The following is a 21405-nucleotide window of genomic DNA, read 5'->3' as shown; positions in this document are numbered from 1 at the left end:
TCCTCCTCCTCCATCTCCTCCTTCTCCTTCTCCTCTTTCTTTCTTTCTTTCTTTCTTTCTTTCTTTCTTTCTTTCTTTCTTCTTTCTTTCTTTTTTGCATTTAGTACAGGTTCTGCAGGGTCTCAGATTGGACTCATAGTGATCCTGTTTTCAACCTCCCAAGTGTTGGGATTAAGGTGCATGTCACCATGCCCAGTCTCAATCTCAGCCTCAACACACCCCAGGGGTGAGACTGGCATGGCCCTCTGGGATCCAACCCTAGTCCCTGTGTCTGCTGAGGCAGGTGCTTTAATCTGCTGAGCTATCTGGCCAGCCCTTAATAGAACTTTCTTGATAGGATTATTTTGAAAAATGAGTTAGTGGGCACATGGAAAGTGCCTATGACATTGCCTATTACAGAATCAGTGTTCTCTTTAGATAAATCACCATCACCACCACCACTGCTGCCTTCTAGCATACTGTTTTCAAGGACTCATCCCCATTGTACAAATGTTACTTACAAAATAGAGATGCTCATATGGATTAGGTTAGGCATTTTCTCTTTCTCGTTAATAATGGAGAAACATTTTCAAATTCTTACTATTCAGTGTTGTTTATGAAATGCTTATTCATTGGGCAATAGATCATATCTTTCATTTTTTTCCCATAATTTTATTGAGAAACAAATAGCAATGAGACAGTTTCAAATCAAATTGGTAGGACAGTTTCAATAATTAACACATTGCATACATTCTTCCTAGTGGTTAATTGCTGTACAAGATGCGGACTTGATATCCTATTCACAAACACCATTAGAACAAATCCCTCTATTCATTAAGAGAATGTAACTATATATCTATTCTAACCACTTTGAATACACAGAAACAAAATGGACATTCATCTGTATCCCCTTTTTTTGTTCCATCATTTAAATATTATAGATGTGTAAACTTAGCATAATATTCTAAAAGAGTCCAGTAGTCCATAATAGTATTGGGTCTTCCGCTTCACTGGCAATGTCAGAAATTGTTGACCTGAGTCCCCTACAGCTCAACATAACAGCATGGCTTTACTTCTTACGTATCTTTCATTTTTAACAGGTCCTTCTCTTTTCCTCTATTGCAAATCTTAATTATTTAGTGCCTTGTGAAAAAATATAATTAACAGTTGTTTCTTCTTACTTCCTGTGTTTAAGCTTCCACAGATTTGACTTTCTCAACATGTTGTTTCATTCCCTTTCACTGTCTTTCTTTAGGACTACATGATTTCTTAGATTCACAGAGATAATTCAGTTGATCTTTCTGCTACCACATTTGATCTTACATTTTGATGCAGTCAGACCTCTAGCACCAGCTCACCTGCCAATACAAAACATCTGGTGATGTCCCTTTACCGAAGTGTGAAAGTGTAGGGTGTCTAGCATGCTTTGAAGTCTTTTTGAGTTTTCACCTGACTTTCATTTTTGTCCTCTCCTGCCATATCTGGGTTTGGTGGTAATTTTTCTATTTCTACTTTACATGTATTTTGCATTTTGCCTTTTTTTTTGCTTTTTCAAAATCTCTGTGCAAAGAAATGTAGCGTAATTTCAATATACAAATAATGTGAAAAGCATTTTGTTAGAATAGTCCTTTAGGGGATACCTCATGAAGGATTGAGTTAATAATCTAGTGCCATCTGGGGTAGTTTTTTTTTTTTCTGTGATCCACTGAGGAACTAATGTTCACATCCTCTTTCTTTGTCTACTATCCTTACACTGATCATTGCATCATTGAAAATCATAGTTACAAAAGTTTTTCTTAAGTATTGATTTCATGTAGGAGCAGTGGTGTGTGCTATAGCATTTGACCGTCACCCTCTTCTCAAGAAGAAAGACCTACTTAGTGATATTTGCCTATTTCTGTTAATTAATATTCCATTGTTGATGTTTAGATACAAGTGTGACAACCCTGAGTCCATAGCCTAGCATCACTGGGATAGGACCAAGATCCATACTGGTATGGACTGCATACTGCTGAGGGTGACATATGACCATAAACACCTGTAGTGAGCCACACAGGGCATTTGGCTGGAACAGAAAGCCCACAGAGTTGGGTTCAGTGTTTCTACTTGCAACAGTGGTACTCAAGGTTGGGATAGTGTTCATGATATTCACGAAGTCAGTCCCTTGGCCACCAATGCTGACGCTAAGTTAGGTTGTACATTACGTGAGGAACAGTGAAGCCGACACTGCAGCTGGTGGTGATCACAGCTGAAACTTAAGTGTCTCTCCGGGGTTGTGGGCCTGCGCCAAGTCTGTGAGCATTGCCCTGGTGATGGTGGTGCTGCCTGTGTGTAAGGGATGGGTTTGGAGACAGACTCTTGGCTGCCAAACCTGCCAAACCTTTTGCTAAGCTGGCTCACTCTCCTTTCTGCTGCCCAAGGTTGAAGAAGCATGGCAGTGGCTTTTTGTGGCCATCTGGCTGCCATCTGGCTGGGCTGTGAGTATTGGCCTGTGGAATGGGACATGCTTTTTTTTTTTTTTTTTTTTTTTTTTTTAATGTATTTGGTACAGGGTCTCACTATGCATCTCAGACTCCTAGTGATCCTTCTGTTTTCAGCCTCAGTGCTGGGATTGCAGGTGTGTGCCACCACGCCTGGACTCTATGATAGGCTTATTGTGCCCTGGGGACAGGGCAGCACTGCATGCAATACTGGGGATTGAATCCCAGTCCCTGCGCTTGCCTAAGCAGGCACTTAGTCCACTGAGCTATCTTGCTGGCCCAGGCTCTGGATTTCACTGTGGCAAGCCTAGTAAGAGTGTTCACAACTACTTCCTCCTATCTTGAGCTGGAAGCGTCTATCTGGAAGCCAAGTGTGCTACCTGGAATTAAGGGAAGGGAGAGGCGGAAGGTGCCTTCTTTATTGCCTTTTTCAATGTATTTTCCTTGCTATACAAAACCCAGGTACTATGGTTTCTCACCTGCACTTCTCAGCTTTGTGAAGCTAGTTTGATGCAGGAATAGTGCTCTTTATATTTATGTACTTATGGGGCAACCATTGGTGGAGGATCTTAGCTGCCATTTTGCTCAAAATGAATGTTAATTTTGAACCTTAAATCATGCAGTCCTATGTGTACTATTGCTACTGTACCATAACATAGTTCTAGATTTAAATGACCTAGATCTTTGGTAGGTAGGAAACCTCCCCTCTTTTTTAAAAAATTCAGATGTTGTCTTTCATAGGGTCTGTATGATTCTACAGCTTGGTATTAGGAAGCTCAGTTTTTATATATACATAATCCAATCCTCCAACTTCAGTTTTATTGGTTATTGTAATAATTTATTTGGTATCTTTCTTTTGAATTAGCTTAGGATTTGGTTAGGGGTAGCTTAGTGTGAATTACTGTTTTGCAAAGCAGCTGCTTGTTGCTGTTGTTTGACCTATGCCGAATATGACCTGTCATTGTCTCTTTGTAGCCTTAAATAGAACCTAATGTCATAATTATTATATGAAATTTAGCAGTTTTGTGATTTTTGCTCTTAGAAAAGATTTTTATCTTATTAAATGACTTTTTATGGTAACCCTAGAAATACTTTACAGAAACCATGTGATTGCAGCATATGTGAGGGTCCTAGAGTGCTTGTTTCTCGTGAAGGCAAAGCCAGTTTCCATGGAAACTGAGTCCATTCATATCATGACAGCCACTGAAATGGGAAAATACAGATTTTAGGGTCTGTCTCAAGGTCTGTCAGTCAAAGGAATCTTATAATTTAGATGGGTTTAAAAATTGAAGACAATTTGTTTACCTGATTGAAAACTTCGGAGATCCATGTTGTTCTGGTGAGGGCTGATCTTGAAACTTACATGATGTGACTCAAGATCTAATTTCTTTCTGTTTTTAACTTCTACTAGGAACATGCTGAATTTATTTGGATGAGGCTTCCTCCAACTGTGGTCCTACTTCTAATAGATCTGGAAGTTACATGAATCCTCAGCTAAGAAGTAGGAAATCTCTGCCTCAGTAATGCCAGACATATATTTGAAAAGTTGCTACCAGTGGGCCAGCTAGCTCACTGTGCTACTTACTCAGAGCAGGGACCGTACCTGTGGACAAGCTCTGCTATTCGTACTTTAAACCCGGAGCAGGCAAGACCAATTTAATTCAAAACATAGACCTGGCAGTGGAGGAGACATTTTCTTTCTTCCAAGAAAGAAGAGAGTTGAGCGAGAGCGAACAACAGATATTCACTGTAGCTCCTTCCAGTGTACAGCTCCCGGTTTCTTCATTTAGGAGACTGTTAACCTAAAATTCACCTACTTTTAGCTTGTTGGGTAACATATTTTAAGAGAAAAGATATAAACTAAAGATTGAGCAAAGAATTTTACAATGATATTTTCTTTCTTTCTTTCTCTTTTTCTTTTTTTTATGGTACCAGGGATTGAACTCAGGACCTTGTGCTTGCCAGGCAGGTGTTTATTCTACTGAGCTATCTCCCTGGTCCCTGCAATGATATTTTCTATCAGTGATTTTAAAAATGACTAAAGAAACTTTCCTATTAAAGTGTTAAGAACACATAATTTATATGAGAGAATTTCCATTAAAAATCATGTTTCCATTCAAAACAAAATCCTAATTTATTATTATTATTATTATTATTATTATTATTATTATTATTATTGTACCAGGGATTGAATTTAGGACCTTGCACTTACCAGGCAAGCACTTATTCCACTGAGCTATCTCTCCGCCCCCCCAATCTATTATTTAATCTATTTTCTCATCATCCCCATTACACCAAACGTGCCTCTTAGTTCCTACTCTCTCTTAATATGGCATTTAGTGAAGAAAAAGATGTTTTAAGCATACCAGTTCACAAAGAAACACTGTCGGGCGTTAACAGCATTCTTCTTTGGAAGCTTAATGCTGCTGGTGAGTCTCCTTAGGTGCTATCTTGTCATCTTTCTGAGGCCTCCTCCCGTGTCTCTCACCTGTACTCCTGGCTCTCATACATCACTAGCAGAGGGATGTGTAGAGGAGAGTGGCCAAGGAGCTGGTGAGAGGCCACTGGGGCTTCAGTGAGGAGTGGTTAAAGACACTGCTGAAAAGAGGTATTTTATGAAAGGTTTTCTCTGGGGTACAGTGCTTCCTCAATTCCACAGAAAACGTTCCTTAAAATTTCCATGATGATTTTCAATGTTTTTGCAATGCATACATGTAGTTTTTGGGCTGACTTCCTGTTGTGGTTGGGCCTATTGTGAAAACAGGGGCATCTCAAGATACAAATTCAGCCAGATTTGATGATGGTGTGCTAGGACCTACATTATAGTGCTTTCCCGGTCTTAAAGAAGTGGGATAAGATAATCTGTCTTCCTTGTAATACCTTCTGCATGTAAACAGTGGGGCAGGTGGAAGTGTAACTGGAAGCAGCGTACTGCCAGCACAGATAGTTGAGGAACAGCTCACGAGTCATGCTGCCACGCACGCTATACACTGGTTCCTTGGAGAAGAATGTTCTGTTGGTTGAAAGATAAATTGCATTTCTTTAGTTGATCTGAGTCAGACCTGAATAAACATGATGTAGAAATAACTTGAGATCTTTCTACTTTATGTCCAAATGTGTAACCTGCCATGTGTGTATTTATTGGCATATAAACACCACAGGAGTTATATAAGAAAAATCCCTTTACTCAAATGTTAGTATTATGAAGGTTCTCATTTAAATAAAGTATATTTTGTTTTTAATTTTTTCCCAGTAGTTGTTCCAAATAGTTCTTCTGTATGGCTTGGTTAGTATGAATTATTTTCAAGAACTCTTGTCTAGCAAGCATTGTCTTTGTACTTGCCACTTTCTAAGAGAATTTAATTTAATGTTCCCATAAGGTTTAGGGGTAAATTGTTAGGGCTACAGGTCTATTTTTGAAAGTTTTTTTCTGTTCTTCTACCAAGACACAGCTTTCTTTTAATCCCTCTCCTCACCCTTTCTGAAGCAATGCAGTTTCCCCACATATTTGGGAAAGTCTTAATTTCTCAAATCACTCCTACAAAATAACAAAGTAGCACAAAAATGGTTCATTGGCTGGGAGAATGAAGAGCTAGTTATTCTTAAGACCTATGCATTGAAGGCATGTCTGTTCAGATTCACTTGAGAGTACTGGTTTGTGCAGTTTGAAAGATTAGTTTCAAGGCAAAATACAAAGGGGAAATCAATTTGAGTTAACATATAAACTGAGTAATAAGGCAACTGAAAAAATTCTTATATAGTGTAAATATGCTGTTTACTCAGGAAATATTGAGCTCTTTCTTTGTGTGAGGCATTAGAATAGCAAGACTGAAAAAGTGATCTTCACCTGTAAAATTTAGCACCTGTGGCATTTGAAAAGAAACAGTAAACATAACATAGTTTAAAAAATCATATCTAAAAAGTCATAAGGGTCATGGAAAAAGATTATAAAGTAAAGCTGAATTAGGGGATTGATTAGGATTGAGAGAACAGGGGTTAAAGTATCTGAATATCAACATACCAATACTTAATGAAAAATACCTGTTCCATGTTATGCCTAAAATGTTTGATATTCAGACAGATAGTGACGTTAACCTTAACAGCCTAGGTTGTATGGTAATAACAATAAGCTTGTCTTCTGGAGGGTTAACAACCTAAGTTTGCAGACCAAAATTAGAGAAAAAGGAGGGCCGCAAGGAAAGCCAACATTTTGAATATAAACGGAATGGAAAGCTTAGGACACCCTGAGAAAGTGGGAGTGGAGGAGAGACTCCTAGAACCTGTAGGTGATAGGCGCGCACAGCCTTTGGGGAACAGCGTTCTGGCTGCTGTGGCCGCGGTGAGAGCCAGGAGCAGGGAGGCCGTCGTGGGAACAGCCTGTGCTTCTGCGCAGCGCCACCCAGCGGGGGGCGGGCTCACAAAACCCATGACGCTGTGCTCCCCAGCCTGGCCACCAGAGCTGGCGTTGTGCCACTTCTAGCTCTTTCCTACAGTCAAAATGTCCACGAAAGGGAACTATTTTGATTTGATGCAGGACATTGAGGCAGCCATGACAGCGTAACTAAAAGGACTCAGGAAAGAGGACTTATAGAACTGTTTCAGAAAGTGGCAAGAATAATGGGATGTGTTTTGGGCAAGGAGTAGTATTTTGAAGGTGATTAATGGCAATATGCCTTTCACTGCAATAAAATTTTCAAAATTTGAACATTCACTGTATGTTTTGATCGAACCGTGTACTGATAAATGTGCTTGTTTCCTCTTACAGGAAGAGGTTATTCTTATCTGAATTATCTCAAGTTTTAGGCCCTAACCGAAAATCTCTAAGTTGTCTCCTTGGGATAAAAAGAAAAGGTGGAAACAATGGAATAGGTTCATTAAAGTAATTATTGGAATTCAATGGAAGGAAGTACAATACTAAAAAAATATAAAGGTGACTGGGCTTTCACTAATGATAATGGAAGGTAGCTGTTGACTGAACACAAACTTTGCCTCTTGTGTTTCTCTTCACTTCTCATTGTACTCTCAGTATTGTTCACAGTGAAATTTTCTTTTGTATTTCTAAGCTGTCACAGACTCAGAACATTTAAAGAAGGGGAAATCACTACAGGTTTAAATTATCTTCTAAAGTAGAATGTACCCATTTTGGCATGACAATTTTGGGGCGTGGTAGTTGGGAGAGAAATGACACAGTGGGAACACCAGTCATACTGTTTTCATAGATTTGAACAAGGCCTTCAACTCTGACGTTAGCTGAAAATATTGTCATGAATAACAAAATTATAAGTTTTATGTAAGTTTATTTGGAATTGTTTACATATAATTCTCAGCAGTATAATATTAATATTTAGGTCATTGGATCTTGATAAGAAGGAAACTGTGCTGTTTTCTTTTGTCTTTTTAAATTTTGAGTGACTGGAGTAAATGAAATGCTAATTTATGGATTAAAATGAACAAATCTTGATTTAAACTCAGTGTTTAACCATGTGTTCATGGAACACACTTTTTAAAATTAAATTTCTACTGTTGCTTTCTCTACCTTAGGGGAACTTTTTTTTGGGGGGGGTAAAGATTAAGAAACTTGTTAAATAATTGAAAAGAAGCTATAGAATAAGTCCATGAACATAGGACTATCTTGTACTGTCACTATACATTTTATGGCAGAAGCTGAGCAACAGAATTTATCAAAAATAAACTCAATGAAATACTTTAATTTATATGGGAAAATGTATCTCATAAATTTTTAAGGCCAGCAGTTTTAAGGATAGTGACTAGAAATGCCTCATGTCTAGATTGCATTTGGTGTTCAGTGTTGTGAGGCACTAATCAGCTAAGTCCTGTAATCCTCCTTGCAGGGACATTCTTACTTGACCCAGAGCTATATGCAGCCCATGGGAGCAGCATTAAAAATGACCTTTCTTTACAGGCCCATCACTAGAGGACTTCATGACTTCATCTTTGAATGAGAGTTAGTTGATCTGGATATAACTTTTTAGTAATTGAGTTTTGAAATAAAAATAATTGTAAGCAAGTAGAGACTCAGCAGTTCATCTGATTAAGGATGCCTCCTATGATTTTGCTAGGGTTAGAAGGATTAAACGAAAGCACTGTTGGGCACAGTGTTGATGTATTTTTGTCAACATGAAGCTTCATGCTCGACAGATGTGCATTGGCTGAACTAAAGGTAAAACTAAAAATGTTAAATGTTGTGATATTTTATGGGTTTTTTGGTAAACAAATTATTAATTTGCTAAAAGCCTTGTATAGGAATTACTGGAATGGAAACTGAATATTTCAGGTTTTACATGCTCATATAGTTCTGTTACATCCTCAACTGTTTAACAGCTTTGAATTTAAAATTTGATTGCAATGTTATGCTTAAACTATATGGCTAGAATTGTGTAATTGTATTTATACAATATTACTTTCATTTATTTGTCAATATCCATGAATTATAAAATGCTTTAAATGATGGAGTTATATTTTGGATTATTGATTCTTCAAATAGCGTAGTCTTTTAATCATAAAGTGACAGTTTTATTGATCTATTTTAATAGAGATTGTGATATTTTTATAAAGATAGTGCTTACTATAATACAAATTTGAATTTAGAGAAATTAGTATCACATAAAAAAGAAATTAGTTATCTTTAAATTCTTTACTTTTAATATTATTATTAAAAATAGGATAATTACAGTTGATTTAAAATATATGAATATTAATTTTAAGTATGTAATTTTCACTGCTTTATAAATGTTTTCAAATGCTTACTGAATTGTATTTTAAGAGACTTGGTTATGTTACAGTAACTATGAACAGTATAATAGGTGGCATAGTTGATACAAACCATGTAAAATGGTTAAGTTCGTAACTACTAAATGGAAATCATGGCAAAAAATGAAGATTTAATATGTAAAATGAGACAATATTTGGAAAATTAGGAAAGTGATTTTAATTGGAAAAGATGTCTTGTTTGGAATTTTCATATCAGTATGATTTTAGGACGTGGAATTTTAAAGCCTTTAGTTGATAGGATTTATAATGCAAATTTTTATGCATATGTAAAATAAATTTATAATTGAGTACTGAGCATACTATGTAACTAGAGTATTTTAAAATAGAGTGACTAGTAAGCCATAGGATAAAAGGATGACAAACAATGAATAGAAATGATGCTCATCAGAATAGGCTTAAGATGTTTAAAATGTGATTTTGGTTTCAGTTTGGACCTCTATAATGTGGTGCAAGATTTTAACAACTAAGGTTTCAATAAGGAATGAGTAGATATTAGGTGAATATAAATATATGGTGATATTGTTTTGCAAGACACTAGAGATTAATTGAATCAAAGAGTGAAAACTAGAACACTATTAGCATCACAAATACATTTTATTTTTATAGTAAGGCACAGTTTTAATTCTGTGCCTTACTATAAGAATATTTCTCCAAATACTTGAAGCTCTACGTGATGCATAACATCCTAGATGAATCACGCCATTTCTTTGAGTTATATCTTATGGGCTAGATACTGTTAAAGGTTTTAAAATTCTTTAGAGAAATGTACAAACATCATTATATTTTTAAACTATTAAATATTTCCCACCTGATAATAATGCCAGGAGCAAAGATATGGGTTAGAGATATAGTACTTGAATTTTCATGTATTTTCTTCTGTTCCTTAAAAAAATTCTAAGAAAATTAGAAGCTTTAAAATTTAAAGGGGAAAAAACTAAAAAAAAAAAAAAAATTAAAGGGCAGCATATATAACATAATTTATGATATAGTTGGTAGTAGTTATTCTGAAAGAATATTTTAATATTTCAGTGTAGTTTATAGCAGACCCTTCATAGTATGCTAATCTTATCCTGAAGTCTGACCTTGCTTCTCATATAGTTTTAATATACCATGTAGTGCTATACTTTAAAAGACTTCTTTAAAAACTTATGTCCATTTTAAGTAACAATGACAATAGTGACACCTATTTCAGAATATAACCACTGTCCCATTTTTACTTAAATCCAGTACAATTTAGCATGTGCGGTATGATTCACATGCTTCAGGCAAATTTCATAATCTCTACAATAAAGTGATTGCTAGATGTAGCATCTAACTTAATTTTTTTGAGATTTGATTTTTTAAAAAACACTTAGATGACTTTTCCAGAACGGATTATTAATAGCCATTCTTTTGAAACTGAATATGTTAATAGGACATAAATAGTCTTATTTATAAAACAAACCTAGGGCCAGGGATATAGCTCAGCAGCATAAGTGCCTGCCTGCAAGCTCAAGGTCCTGAGTTCAATCCCTGGTGTCACCAAAAAATTAAACAAACAAACAAAAAATACCACAAACCTATTATATTATCACTATATAGGCTATACAATATTTACTTTACGTTTCTTTTCATAAAATTCATGTTATTTCTTCAGGGTAGAATAATTTTTTTCCTTACTATTTCTATAGCAATGAGTGCAATGGTAAACATATTGTGGACAATCCTTAACACACTAAGCTTTTATTTATTTATTTATTTATTTATTTATTTATTTGGCGGAACTGGGGATTGAACTCGGGCCCTTGCGCTTGCCAAGGAAGCACTTATTCCACTAAGCCATCTCCCCGGCCCTAAGCTTTCATTTAGGTAAATGAACTTGGTGAAGTTTTCATTTATGATAAGATTATAGTCTGTAAGATATTGATGAGAGTTTTACAATCATTTGGCTTCTTGAGATCCAGAATCATATTTTATTCCAGTGTTCCTTATCTATTTTATAGCATGTGGCATTTGTTCTTATCTAATATATTTGTTGAAATAACATATGTGCTAAGCTGTGAATCTGTGCCTCTTCTGTGCTTTAAAAGCACAAAACCCCTAAGATTAAAGGGCTGAATAGGCTCAAGTATCTGATTAATAGCAAAAGCAGGACTAAGAAGTGCGGGTCCCTTTACTCTAGTTTTTATTCCATGGACTGCCACTTCCATGCTACAGCCTGTTCTTCTTGAGTCATTTGACATAGAAATAATGCACAAGGTGGAGTGCATGCATGCATGCATACACAAAGGTGTTGTTTAGGTTAATACTACATTTATTTTGAGTTTCCTATTTTGGGTTATAAATTTCAAACTTTAAAAGGCTAGTTTTATATAGCAGTTGGAATAGCAGTTGGAATATAAAAGATTTATAAGTTGAGTCTGGTGGCACAGGCCTATAATCACAGCAGCTGAGAGGCTGAGACAGAAGTAGTGCTGTGAGTCTGAGGCCAGTTGGGGCCGTGAAGTGCACTGAGGCCAGTGTGAATGAGTGGCATGGCAAGACCCTGGGTCAGAAACAAAACAAAACAAATTTATAATTAAGTTCTAAATATTTTATAGGTAGAAAAAATCATATGTCCATTTGCTTTATTATAAAATAAGAGATAAACTAGTCCTTTCATTTACTCTAATAGTATGGTCCCAGGTTAGATTCTACCCTGTCTTGTTATTTATGTGAGATTTTAAAGGTGAACTTTATCCAGAAGCTGTCACTGTCAACAGTTTTTGTGAAGCAGATGTGCGATTTTTAGAGCTTCCTGGGGAAACCCCTGTTAATTTGCCAACCCTGATGTAGTTAGTGGGCAGCTCAGATCACTGGGACAATGACTCTTGTGCATCATAGCCACTTCCTTGTGTCTACTTTGAGGTCTCTTGTCTTGCCATTTCCTTCCCTGGCCTTCTTTTCTCCAGCCACTGAATTGTTTCCTGTGCCCTTTGCACTCGAAAAACCTAAGACAGTTTCTGTTTTCATTAGTGAACTTTGTGGATAGATATACTGGCAGTTTGTATTCCAGATATGAGGCAAAAAGGATTCAATCACAAGGAAAACTTAAGGGGAGAGTAATGTTTTGGCTGGATTGTGCCATCTAACTCAGTCCTTTCTCTACTGTTGCTTTTGAGCAAAACAAACAACAATCTAACCAACTAAGCAAAAGAAATTGATAACTGGGCTATTGAATCTTGGTCATCTTTAACTTGAACTGGTCTCATTCTTTCTTTATAGACCAACTAGATTATATTAGTGTTAGAGGGGCAGGTTGATAACTTGTTAACTGTTCTCTGAGAATGTATAGAAATATAAGGAGTTGGGTATGAAGAACAGTATAGAAGTATCATCAAGTAGAACTTTATCTTAATGGAGGTGGAATAAAAATAGAAATCCTTGCTGACTTCTAGGACTTTTGTGATGAATGAATAATTATTGTTGATCTATTTCTTTAGGTTACTCATCTCAATTAGATCAAGAATAAAAAAGAGTTGGAGACCCATGATATAAGATGAAGATTTGGGTTACCAATGCAGGAATGATCTAGATAGATGAATGGAAAATTATTTTTAATGATTTTTAGTTTTCATGAGAAAGTGTTCAACTCTATAAGCAAGTCACTTGACTTCACTATATGTTCAGATCACTCATATATATATGTTGGGAGCTGAGAGAAAAAGAGGTATTTTTCTAAGCTCCTAGATAATAATTAAGGTACAACCAAAGTGTAGCCAGCCAAGCAATGAAATAATAAAGACTAATTTATAGCAGAAGGATGTGATATTAACTAATTGTTGAGGATAAGTACTCTTCATGTATAGTGCTGTAGACATTTAATAACCACAACACATTACCTTTTATATGACCTGTCCAAACTGAGTAAAATTAATATGATCGAAACTTTCATTATGGTTTGTCTTTAAAATGGGGAAAAAAGGCCAAAAGAAGTGTTTGAATTTGTCCATTAACATGGAAGTGAATCAAAAAAATGTAAAACTGCTTAAATGTTGTTCTTCTCATTATTTTTTTTCCCTTTGGTTACTTAGGCAAAGAAGTCCATCAGTGTCCAGAGATCAGAACAGAGGATACGACCAAAGGGAAGAAAGTGAGGAATACTCACAGTATGCTCCTTCTGATAGCGCAATGCCTAGATCTCCATCAGATTATGCTGATAGACGATCTCAACATGAACCTCAGTTTTATGAAGAATCTGATCATTTAAATTATAGGGACTCCAACAGGAGAAGTCACAGGCATTCCAAAGAGTATATTGAAGATGATGAAGATCTGGAGAGCAGAGATGAATATGACAGACAAAGGAGAGAGGAGGAGTACCAGGCACGCTACCGAAGTGATCCAAATTTGGCTCGTTATCCAGTGAAACCTCAGCCCTATGAAGAACAAATGCGTATCCATGCTGAGGTGTCCCGCGCGAGGCATGAGAGAAGGCATAGTGATGTCTCTTTAGCAAATGCTGAACTAGAAGATTCCAGGGTTTCTCTGCTAAGAATGGACCGGCCATCAAGGCAGAGATCTACATCTGAACGTAGAGCTGCAATGGAAAATCAGAGATCGTACTCAATGGAAAGAACTCGAGAGGCTCAGGGACAAAGTTCTTATCCACAAAGGACCACAAACCATAGTCCTCCTACCCCTCGGAGGAGTCCAATACCCCTTGATAGACCAGACCTGAGACGCACTGACTCACTAAGGAAACAGCACCACTTAGACCCTAGCTCTGCTGTACGGAAAACGAAAAGGGAAAAAATGGAAACAATGTTGAGGAATGATTCCCTCAGTTCAGACCAGTCAGAGTCTGTGAGACCACCACCACCAAAGCCTCATAAATCAAAGAAAGGAGGTAAAATGCGACAAGTTTCACTGAGCAGTTCAGAGGAGGAATTGGCTTCCACGCCTGAGTATACAAGTTGTGATGATGTTGAGATCGAAAGTGAGAGTGTAAGTGAAAAAGGTAAGCTTTTTATTTTAGATTGTATGTCAGTGTTTAACTTTCAATAGCTACATATTCCTGCTTTATTTAAAGTCTTTTAGAGCTGGGGAGATGGCTCAGTGGAATAAGCGCTTCTCTGGCAAGTGCAAGGGCCTGAGTTCAATCCCCGGTTCTGAAAAAAAAAAAAAAAAAAAAAAAAAAGTCTTTTAATCATGTTGGTCATTGGAAGAAAATCTCAGATTATAAAAAATTGAGTATCTTCCATTGTTCATGTAGTGGAGGTCTAGTTTCAAAAATTCTTTCTTGCTTAGTTTCTGAAGTTTTTCTTGCATCACTTGATAGCATTTTAAGAATATTAATTCTCATTTAAAAATAACACTTATTTTTCGTGTCTCCTTATAAAAGTATAATATGTTCACTGTAGAGTATATGAAACCATCCTCAAAGTATAAAGAGTGAAACACATGCTAGCTACCTTCCCTTTCCCCATGTGACCATTACTAACCTTTAATTATATTTACTTTCTTTTCACCTATGCGTGTATTTCTTATAGATTTGTAAAACTGATGTTGTACTTTTAAAAAATAATTTTATATTTTGAGTTTTTTCAGTTGGTTTGGAAATATATTTAAATGGCCTCACTAATTTTCTATTTTAAGAAAGTAACACAGCTAAGCATTTGAGGCACTGAAGTTGCTTGAAGAATCTTTTATGTATTTTTTGCCAACATATCTGAGTATGTCACAGGTATATAGTTCTGCTTTGGATTTTTTAAAAGCTTCAATTCAGATTTCCAAAGTGTTTTCCAGAAAGTTTGCAATGTTTTCTGTTTCTGTCAGGTATGCTTGAGCTTTTGGTCTCAATGATGTAAAGCTTTGGCAAATAGGAGACAGACACAGACACAGACACACACACACACACACACACACACACACACACACACCCCTATTTTTTCATTGTTTGCATTTGCTTATGAGGTTGATTTAAATTTTTTTTTGAATGTGCTTATTGGTGTTTGAATCATAGATTTATTCCAATATTCTTTCCTGCTCATCTTTCTATTGGGTGGTAATTCATTTATCATTTATTGGTTTAAAAGAACTTCTAAAATATATTAGAATTTTGCCTCATTTAACTGTTATTTGTTGTGATTTATTTCTCATTTAGATGTTTGCTAATTTTGATTTTTAGAAATAATGAATGTAATGCAAAATCCAATATTTATATACTTGATGGATTTTCATTATTCACCATTAGCTTTTTATTTATCTCCAAAGCAGTTAAACATTTAGCTTTATATTTTGTCATTTTTGTTTTTCATCATTTTGGAATTTATTTTGCTGTATAACAAGACTCTGCCAGAGGGAGGAGAGCACGCACCCTTGTCTGGTCTCGCCCCTCACCTCCCTCAGCTTTACCATACCATTTGGAGAACAGTCCGTTTTCTCACTGAGAATAGCAAGAGTAGAAAGGGAATTCAGGAAGGCAGTGAGGTGGAAGTTAATGTAGTCATTTTATACTGTATCAAAAGTGATTAGTTAGAAAATATAAATTAAGAGTAGTTCCTATTCTGACCTTAAAACAGAAAATGTGATTTAAAAATAATTAACAAGGAATGAGGGACCTGCAGGAAGAACCCTAAAGATTAGCTAGGTAGCATAAAAGAAAATGTGAATTTATTTAGTGTTTCTAATTAAGAAGACTTAATACCATAAAGATGCATGCCAAATAATCTCTTCAAATTAATAACATTAAGTCATACTCCTAATTGGACCCTTAGGTTTTTTTATGTGAAAGGAAAACTTACTGGTAAGAATAATTTACCTGACAGATATTAATAAAGTGACAATACTTGAAAATGTAGTGTTGGTAGAAAATTTGACAGACAGATCACTGGAATTCTAATATAGTATATTATAAATAAATGACAGAAACGTTAAAAACACCAAAATTGAAGGGAGATGAGTTAAGTTGTTGAACAACTGGATTAAAGAAATACATATGCAGTTGGAATAAAATTAAGTTATAGATTTATTTTATTTTATGTTTAACTGCTATACCACCTGAAAATTGTATTCACTAAAAATAACTATCCCAAATAGAACTGTATATACAGTATTAATCAAGTTAACATAGTTTATTTAGTAATTTTATTTTCCCTAATCTTTGCTGCTTCTTTAGGTATATTTGATGATCTTTGGTGTGGTCATTTTCCACATTTTTCAGATTGTATAATATGACTATTATTAGAAAAGGATAATATTATTTTTAGTAGTTTATATTCTATATGGCAGATACAACATTATTACTATGTTAACCTTTGCTAAAATAATACTTTTATTTTACTTCATAAAATGTAAAAGACAAAACAGAAGTGCATCAGTTCAGCACTCGACAGCGTAGCTACGTGGTAACCTTCTAAAGGCTTGTATTTTGTTTAGGAATTTGCAGTATTCGTTTATAAACTACTTCACATAGAGCTACACATGAATTATATTAAAATCCTATGTGATGTTATTTAGAAAAACTAAAACACTTATTAAATATAGAAAGAAAACTACAAGTTACACTTAACTTCTTCCCTAACTTGAATTCCTAGTAGGTGCTTTTGGTGGTAGTCCCCTTCATCACTTTCTAATAATTTGTTTCACAGAACACAATTCCTGCTAACATTATTTCTTTTTTAACTTTTTATTTATTTATTTTGTGTGTGTGGCCAGTTCAGCCCACCAGGGGGCGGGGCTGACTGGCATGTGGTGCTGGGGATTGAACCGCGGTCCCTGTGCTTTGCTTAGCTTAGTTTGTTCTAAGTAGGTGCTTTAGACCACTGAGCCATCTCACCAGCCCTTGCTAACATTATTTCTGAGGGACAGTTATACTTTAACTTTGGAGCAAGAAGTCCAAATAAAGTAATTTTTGTTAGTTCGATATTTCAATAGTAGAGTTTAGTGAGGAGAAATTGTACTTGCTGAGAGACTAGAAATTATGGGAAGGGGAAATAATTATGTCATATTTTGATTTTTCTTTATGACAGTAGCATTTTTAATTATTTGTAGAAAAAGTATCAATCTGATTTTGAAATAAACGACTTTTAAAGATATCTAACATTGTGATTCATAACCATCCTTGATATTTAACTAATATTTGATGTGTCTTCTTAATAAAGAAGTTTCATTAGTGGCATTTAAACACATTTTTTTCTTGCATATTTATATGTGGTGACATCATTCTTGTGAGGACAGCCAACTTTTGAAAGATCACCATCTTTTTGTTTTATTATTCCTAGGCTAAATAATTCCAGAGAATGTGTTTTGCTACTCAGATTTCTTTCTCATTATCTTGACTTTTCTGTTCCTTTTTTTAGTGCACTACCTTTCAAAACTATGCAAAGCAAATTTGGATCAAGTATTTAAATTCAGAACAGTCATAGAGAGTAACAGCTAACATTCTCATTGCAGAAGAATTCCGTCTGGGACCTAGTAGGTCATGGCTTCTGCCATATAGCAAGATCTTTCCTGTTCTTTAAATAATAAAACTCTATTGGCAATCCACAGCAAGCATGTAATTCATTCAATTAAAAATTCTTTGTGGCCTGCACCCTTTGGCTTTTCTGTTTTTTTCTTATCTTAGCTTCATTGGTGCATTGATGACTTTGACTTTTACTCATTTGTCACTTTTGATGGATTTCATTATTCTCAATATTAAAGAATTTCACTCATTTGAAATCAGTGCCACTTTATCCACTATATTCTAATAAACGATGCTAATAGTTACCATCCATGGTTGCCATTGTTCTTGTAGGTGTGACAAGAAGTTTCAATAGGAAGAGAAAGTGTCAGTTTTGGAGTTTAAGAGCAAATCTTGAGTGTGTTGTATACTAACTGTTATTTTCCTACATTTTTAAGCCATTTTAGGTCTATTTTCTTACCTATAAATCTGTAAATCAATATAATAGCATTTTTATTGTTTGGTAATTATAGGAATTGAATATCAATTGTCAAGTAGCAGGTATTTGAATCATTTTTAGGTTCCTTATTTACTTTTCTGTATAGTCAAGATTTCTACGTGACAACTCTCAAGTGTTTTGAATGAAAGTTATAACTGTGGTCATATGACTGTGGGTGTTTGTGTTGATTTTACCTTTTCCAGGTTCCACCCTGTCTTCTAGGCTTAGAAGGATACACTTGTGGAGAGTACTTTGGAGATGTAATTCCATGTCTCATTAATATTAAACACCTGTTTACTCATGTTTTTGCTAAGTGTTTTTTTCAGAGCCTATTATTTGCAAGGTGTGGGAATGGAACCAGGAAAGAATGTACAGGTAAAAAACATTCTTTCTACTCTCAAGAAATTGAAAAGTAGGGCCAGCCAGATAGATCAGTGGACTAAAGTGCCTGTTTAGGCAGAGCACAGTGGCCAGGGTTCGATCCTGGCATGCTGTGCTGGCCCTGCCCCCAGGGTGCACTGAAACTGCGATTGAGACTGGGTATGGTGCTGCACGCCTGTAATCGCAGTGCTTGGGAGGCTGAAAAACAGGAAGGATCACTACAAGTCTGATCTACATAGTATGACCCTGTAGACCCTGTACTAAATACATAAAATAATAAAAAAAAGAAATTGAAAAATTAAAATAACCAGTAGTATAAAGCAGTTGTACTGTACAGTGTCAGAGGAGAGAGGACTTAGTCATCCTTAACTGATTTTGTGTGCCTTAATAAAGCTTGTATCACTTATTTTCTAATTCAGTTAGGTGCAGTCGCTTTCCTTAATGACAAATGATTGCATCAACATACACTGTACAGGTGCTGTGAGTGAGCTATGCCAATAACAGACAGGGAAAGTTTGTATATTTCCTTTTATCAGAATTAGCAATAAATTCATGAGCTACGTCAATTTTGCCAGCCTTATCAAAGTGAGTATTCAGCGTTCACTCAGTAGCCAGACGGACCACGCATTCACAGTTTCTTTTATTCTAATCTTATTTAGTAATAGTTATAAAATACTCAAATCAGACATCACACAATAGCTAAGAACAGCATGACTATCACAGAATGGCCAGGAACAATGGCTGTACGATTCTAGGAGGCGCATTGAAAGCCAATTCAGAGCCAATGGGGACGCAAAAGTTACCCCAGGTGGTCAGATATAATTATAGTCCGGCAGGGCTGCTGGGAAGAGACAGGGGCTTGCTGAGGCTGAGCTGGTTCAAAGTGGGCATTTCTGTTGGGCTGTGTCCTGCAGGGCAACAAAGCTGAGCTGAAACTAGGGGACAGAACCCCCGTGAGGGGTGCACCGTATCATTTGTTGGTTGGTGTGTCTGATAAGCAGCTAGACAAGCATATAAGTTGCATGTTTGAGGAGTCCATGTGTCTCTCATTTAATTTAATAAATTGTTAAATCTAGATTCATTTGTTTATTAATTCATGGCTTATGTTTGTGCTGGGCAGCTGGGAGCTGTTCCTGTGGGCAAGTTTGGTATGTCCAGCCTCATTTGATGAGATATGAAGGTGAAAATATATATTATAAATCTGATTTGGAACTCCTAATTATTTGGCATGGATAAAACAGATGAAGAGACTAAACTACTGCAAAGTTAATATGTAAAGTTCAGAGTCAGAAGGTGAATTTACAAATGGGAATAAAGGAAAATTTTTAATTTCCTGATACAGTGAAGCTTTTTAATTTTTCTCAAATGGTAATTCCCTTCCCTTTGAAGAAATTTTTCCTGATTAATTATGGATAAAGTATATTAAGCATTTGCCTCCAGAAAAGGAGTGTTTTAAATGGAAAACTTAATACTCAAGTAGGTACTGAAATAAATTCTGAAGTAGATTTCAGAATAGGGGATGCATGACAAGGTGCTTAGCTAGTTGGATAAAAAATTAAAGCCTAAATTATAGACTGGTTGTTGAAATTAGTTTGGAATACAGAAAATATTTTTAAGTCTGTTAAATTGCATTAGCATTCATAGATGATACCTAAATTTTGGAATAGTTTTTTAAAAAACTTTTTGGTGATATTTATTCAATAGAAAGAAAAATGCACAGCTCTGCGAAGAACATATTACTTGATAAGTGATACCTCAGAGCAAATGCTGAAATGGAATTAGAAATGCTTTATAGACCTATTTGAATTGAAAAAGCATTGAAATAATGGACAAGTGGCATCTTATTCAAATTCAGTATTTTAAGAACTATACATTAGACTCATTCATTCATACATTCATTCTTTATTTCATCCAATTTAAAATATTAAATGTCGATAACCTGTTAGCATTATAGCATGAAACCTAAGTAAGGTAGCATATGTTCTTGTGCTAGGGTTTTAGGTTTAGATCCAAGAATAAGATCCTGGTCTGTAAATTTGGCAGCATGGTAACAGAGTTGTCAAGAAAGCTGTCCCTGGGGTGATTTTCCTTTCTTATCCTGTCATAGAAATTGTTAATGGAATGTAAGGTGTCTAGCGCTTGTTTGGTAGCAGAGCCTAACTTCTTATCTAAGTTTCATCATTCATTATGTGCACTATAATTTTACTTCCTGGGAGAGACTGTGCACTTCTTAGGAAGCTCCAGATGAGAGGATGATCTGATAATATACAGTTTAGAATGGAGGATATAGTTATGGCTTGGGGGCTCTATTGAGCCCACCACTTGTTTCTGTGAAGCTCTTGTTCTTTTTTTTTTTTTTTTAAGTTCTGTAACTTTATCTCAAAGGCAGTTCTCATCCATATTCACTATCTGGAGATTTTTGAATGTGGTAACAGGGAAGTAGGTTACCAAGTTATACAGCTTGTTTGGTGAATCCTCATCCTCACTCTGTCCTGGACAACCATACTTGGATACCATATGTGACATTCCTTATTCCTTTGGCCCAGACAGCTTTGTTGAGGCTGGTTTCAATGCACACATCTGGAGTTCCCATCTCCTTCATGGAAATCTTCCAGATTTCCTTAAGTGCCTGCGAGGCACGCTTCTGGAAGCCCCCTGCTTGGCTGCACTTGGGAATGTTGGTTGTGTATTCTCAGGTCACCACTTCACTGATGGCAGAATCGCCCTTGCTCTTCTTGCAGCTATTCTTTGCTGGAGCCACCCTGCCGGCCCCAAGTTGGAAAGGAAGAATGCTAGCTCTTGTTTTCAAGCTAAAGGTTCCCCCCCACCATTTTTAAATGGTTGAAAAACAAAAAAAGTTTAATTTTTTT

At 35.9% G+C, this 21405-nt stretch overlaps 1 protein-coding gene across 1 annotated transcript in view; it reads left to right on the top strand.

Annotated features, from left to right (window-relative positions):
- Rims2 (regulating synaptic membrane exocytosis 2) overlaps positions 1-21405 on the top strand; it is a 535330-nt gene that overhangs the window by 181287 nt on the left and 332638 nt on the right. The window contains exon 6 of the mRNA XM_023702342.1: positions 13304-14229. Within this exon, the coding sequence (XP_023558110.1) occupies positions 13304-14229 (926 nt within the window). The remainder of the gene's footprint in view (positions 1-13303; positions 14230-21405) is intronic.

The sequence above is a fragment of the Octodon degus genome, unplaced genomic scaffold, assembly GCF_000260255.1.
Source record: "Octodon degus isolate 3935 unplaced genomic scaffold, OctDeg1.0 scaffold00148, whole genome shotgun sequence".
In the NCBI taxonomy this organism is placed as follows: domain Eukaryota; kingdom Metazoa; phylum Chordata; class Mammalia; order Rodentia; family Octodontidae; genus Octodon; species Octodon degus.
This window is presented reverse-complemented; position numbering and strand designations above follow the sequence as displayed.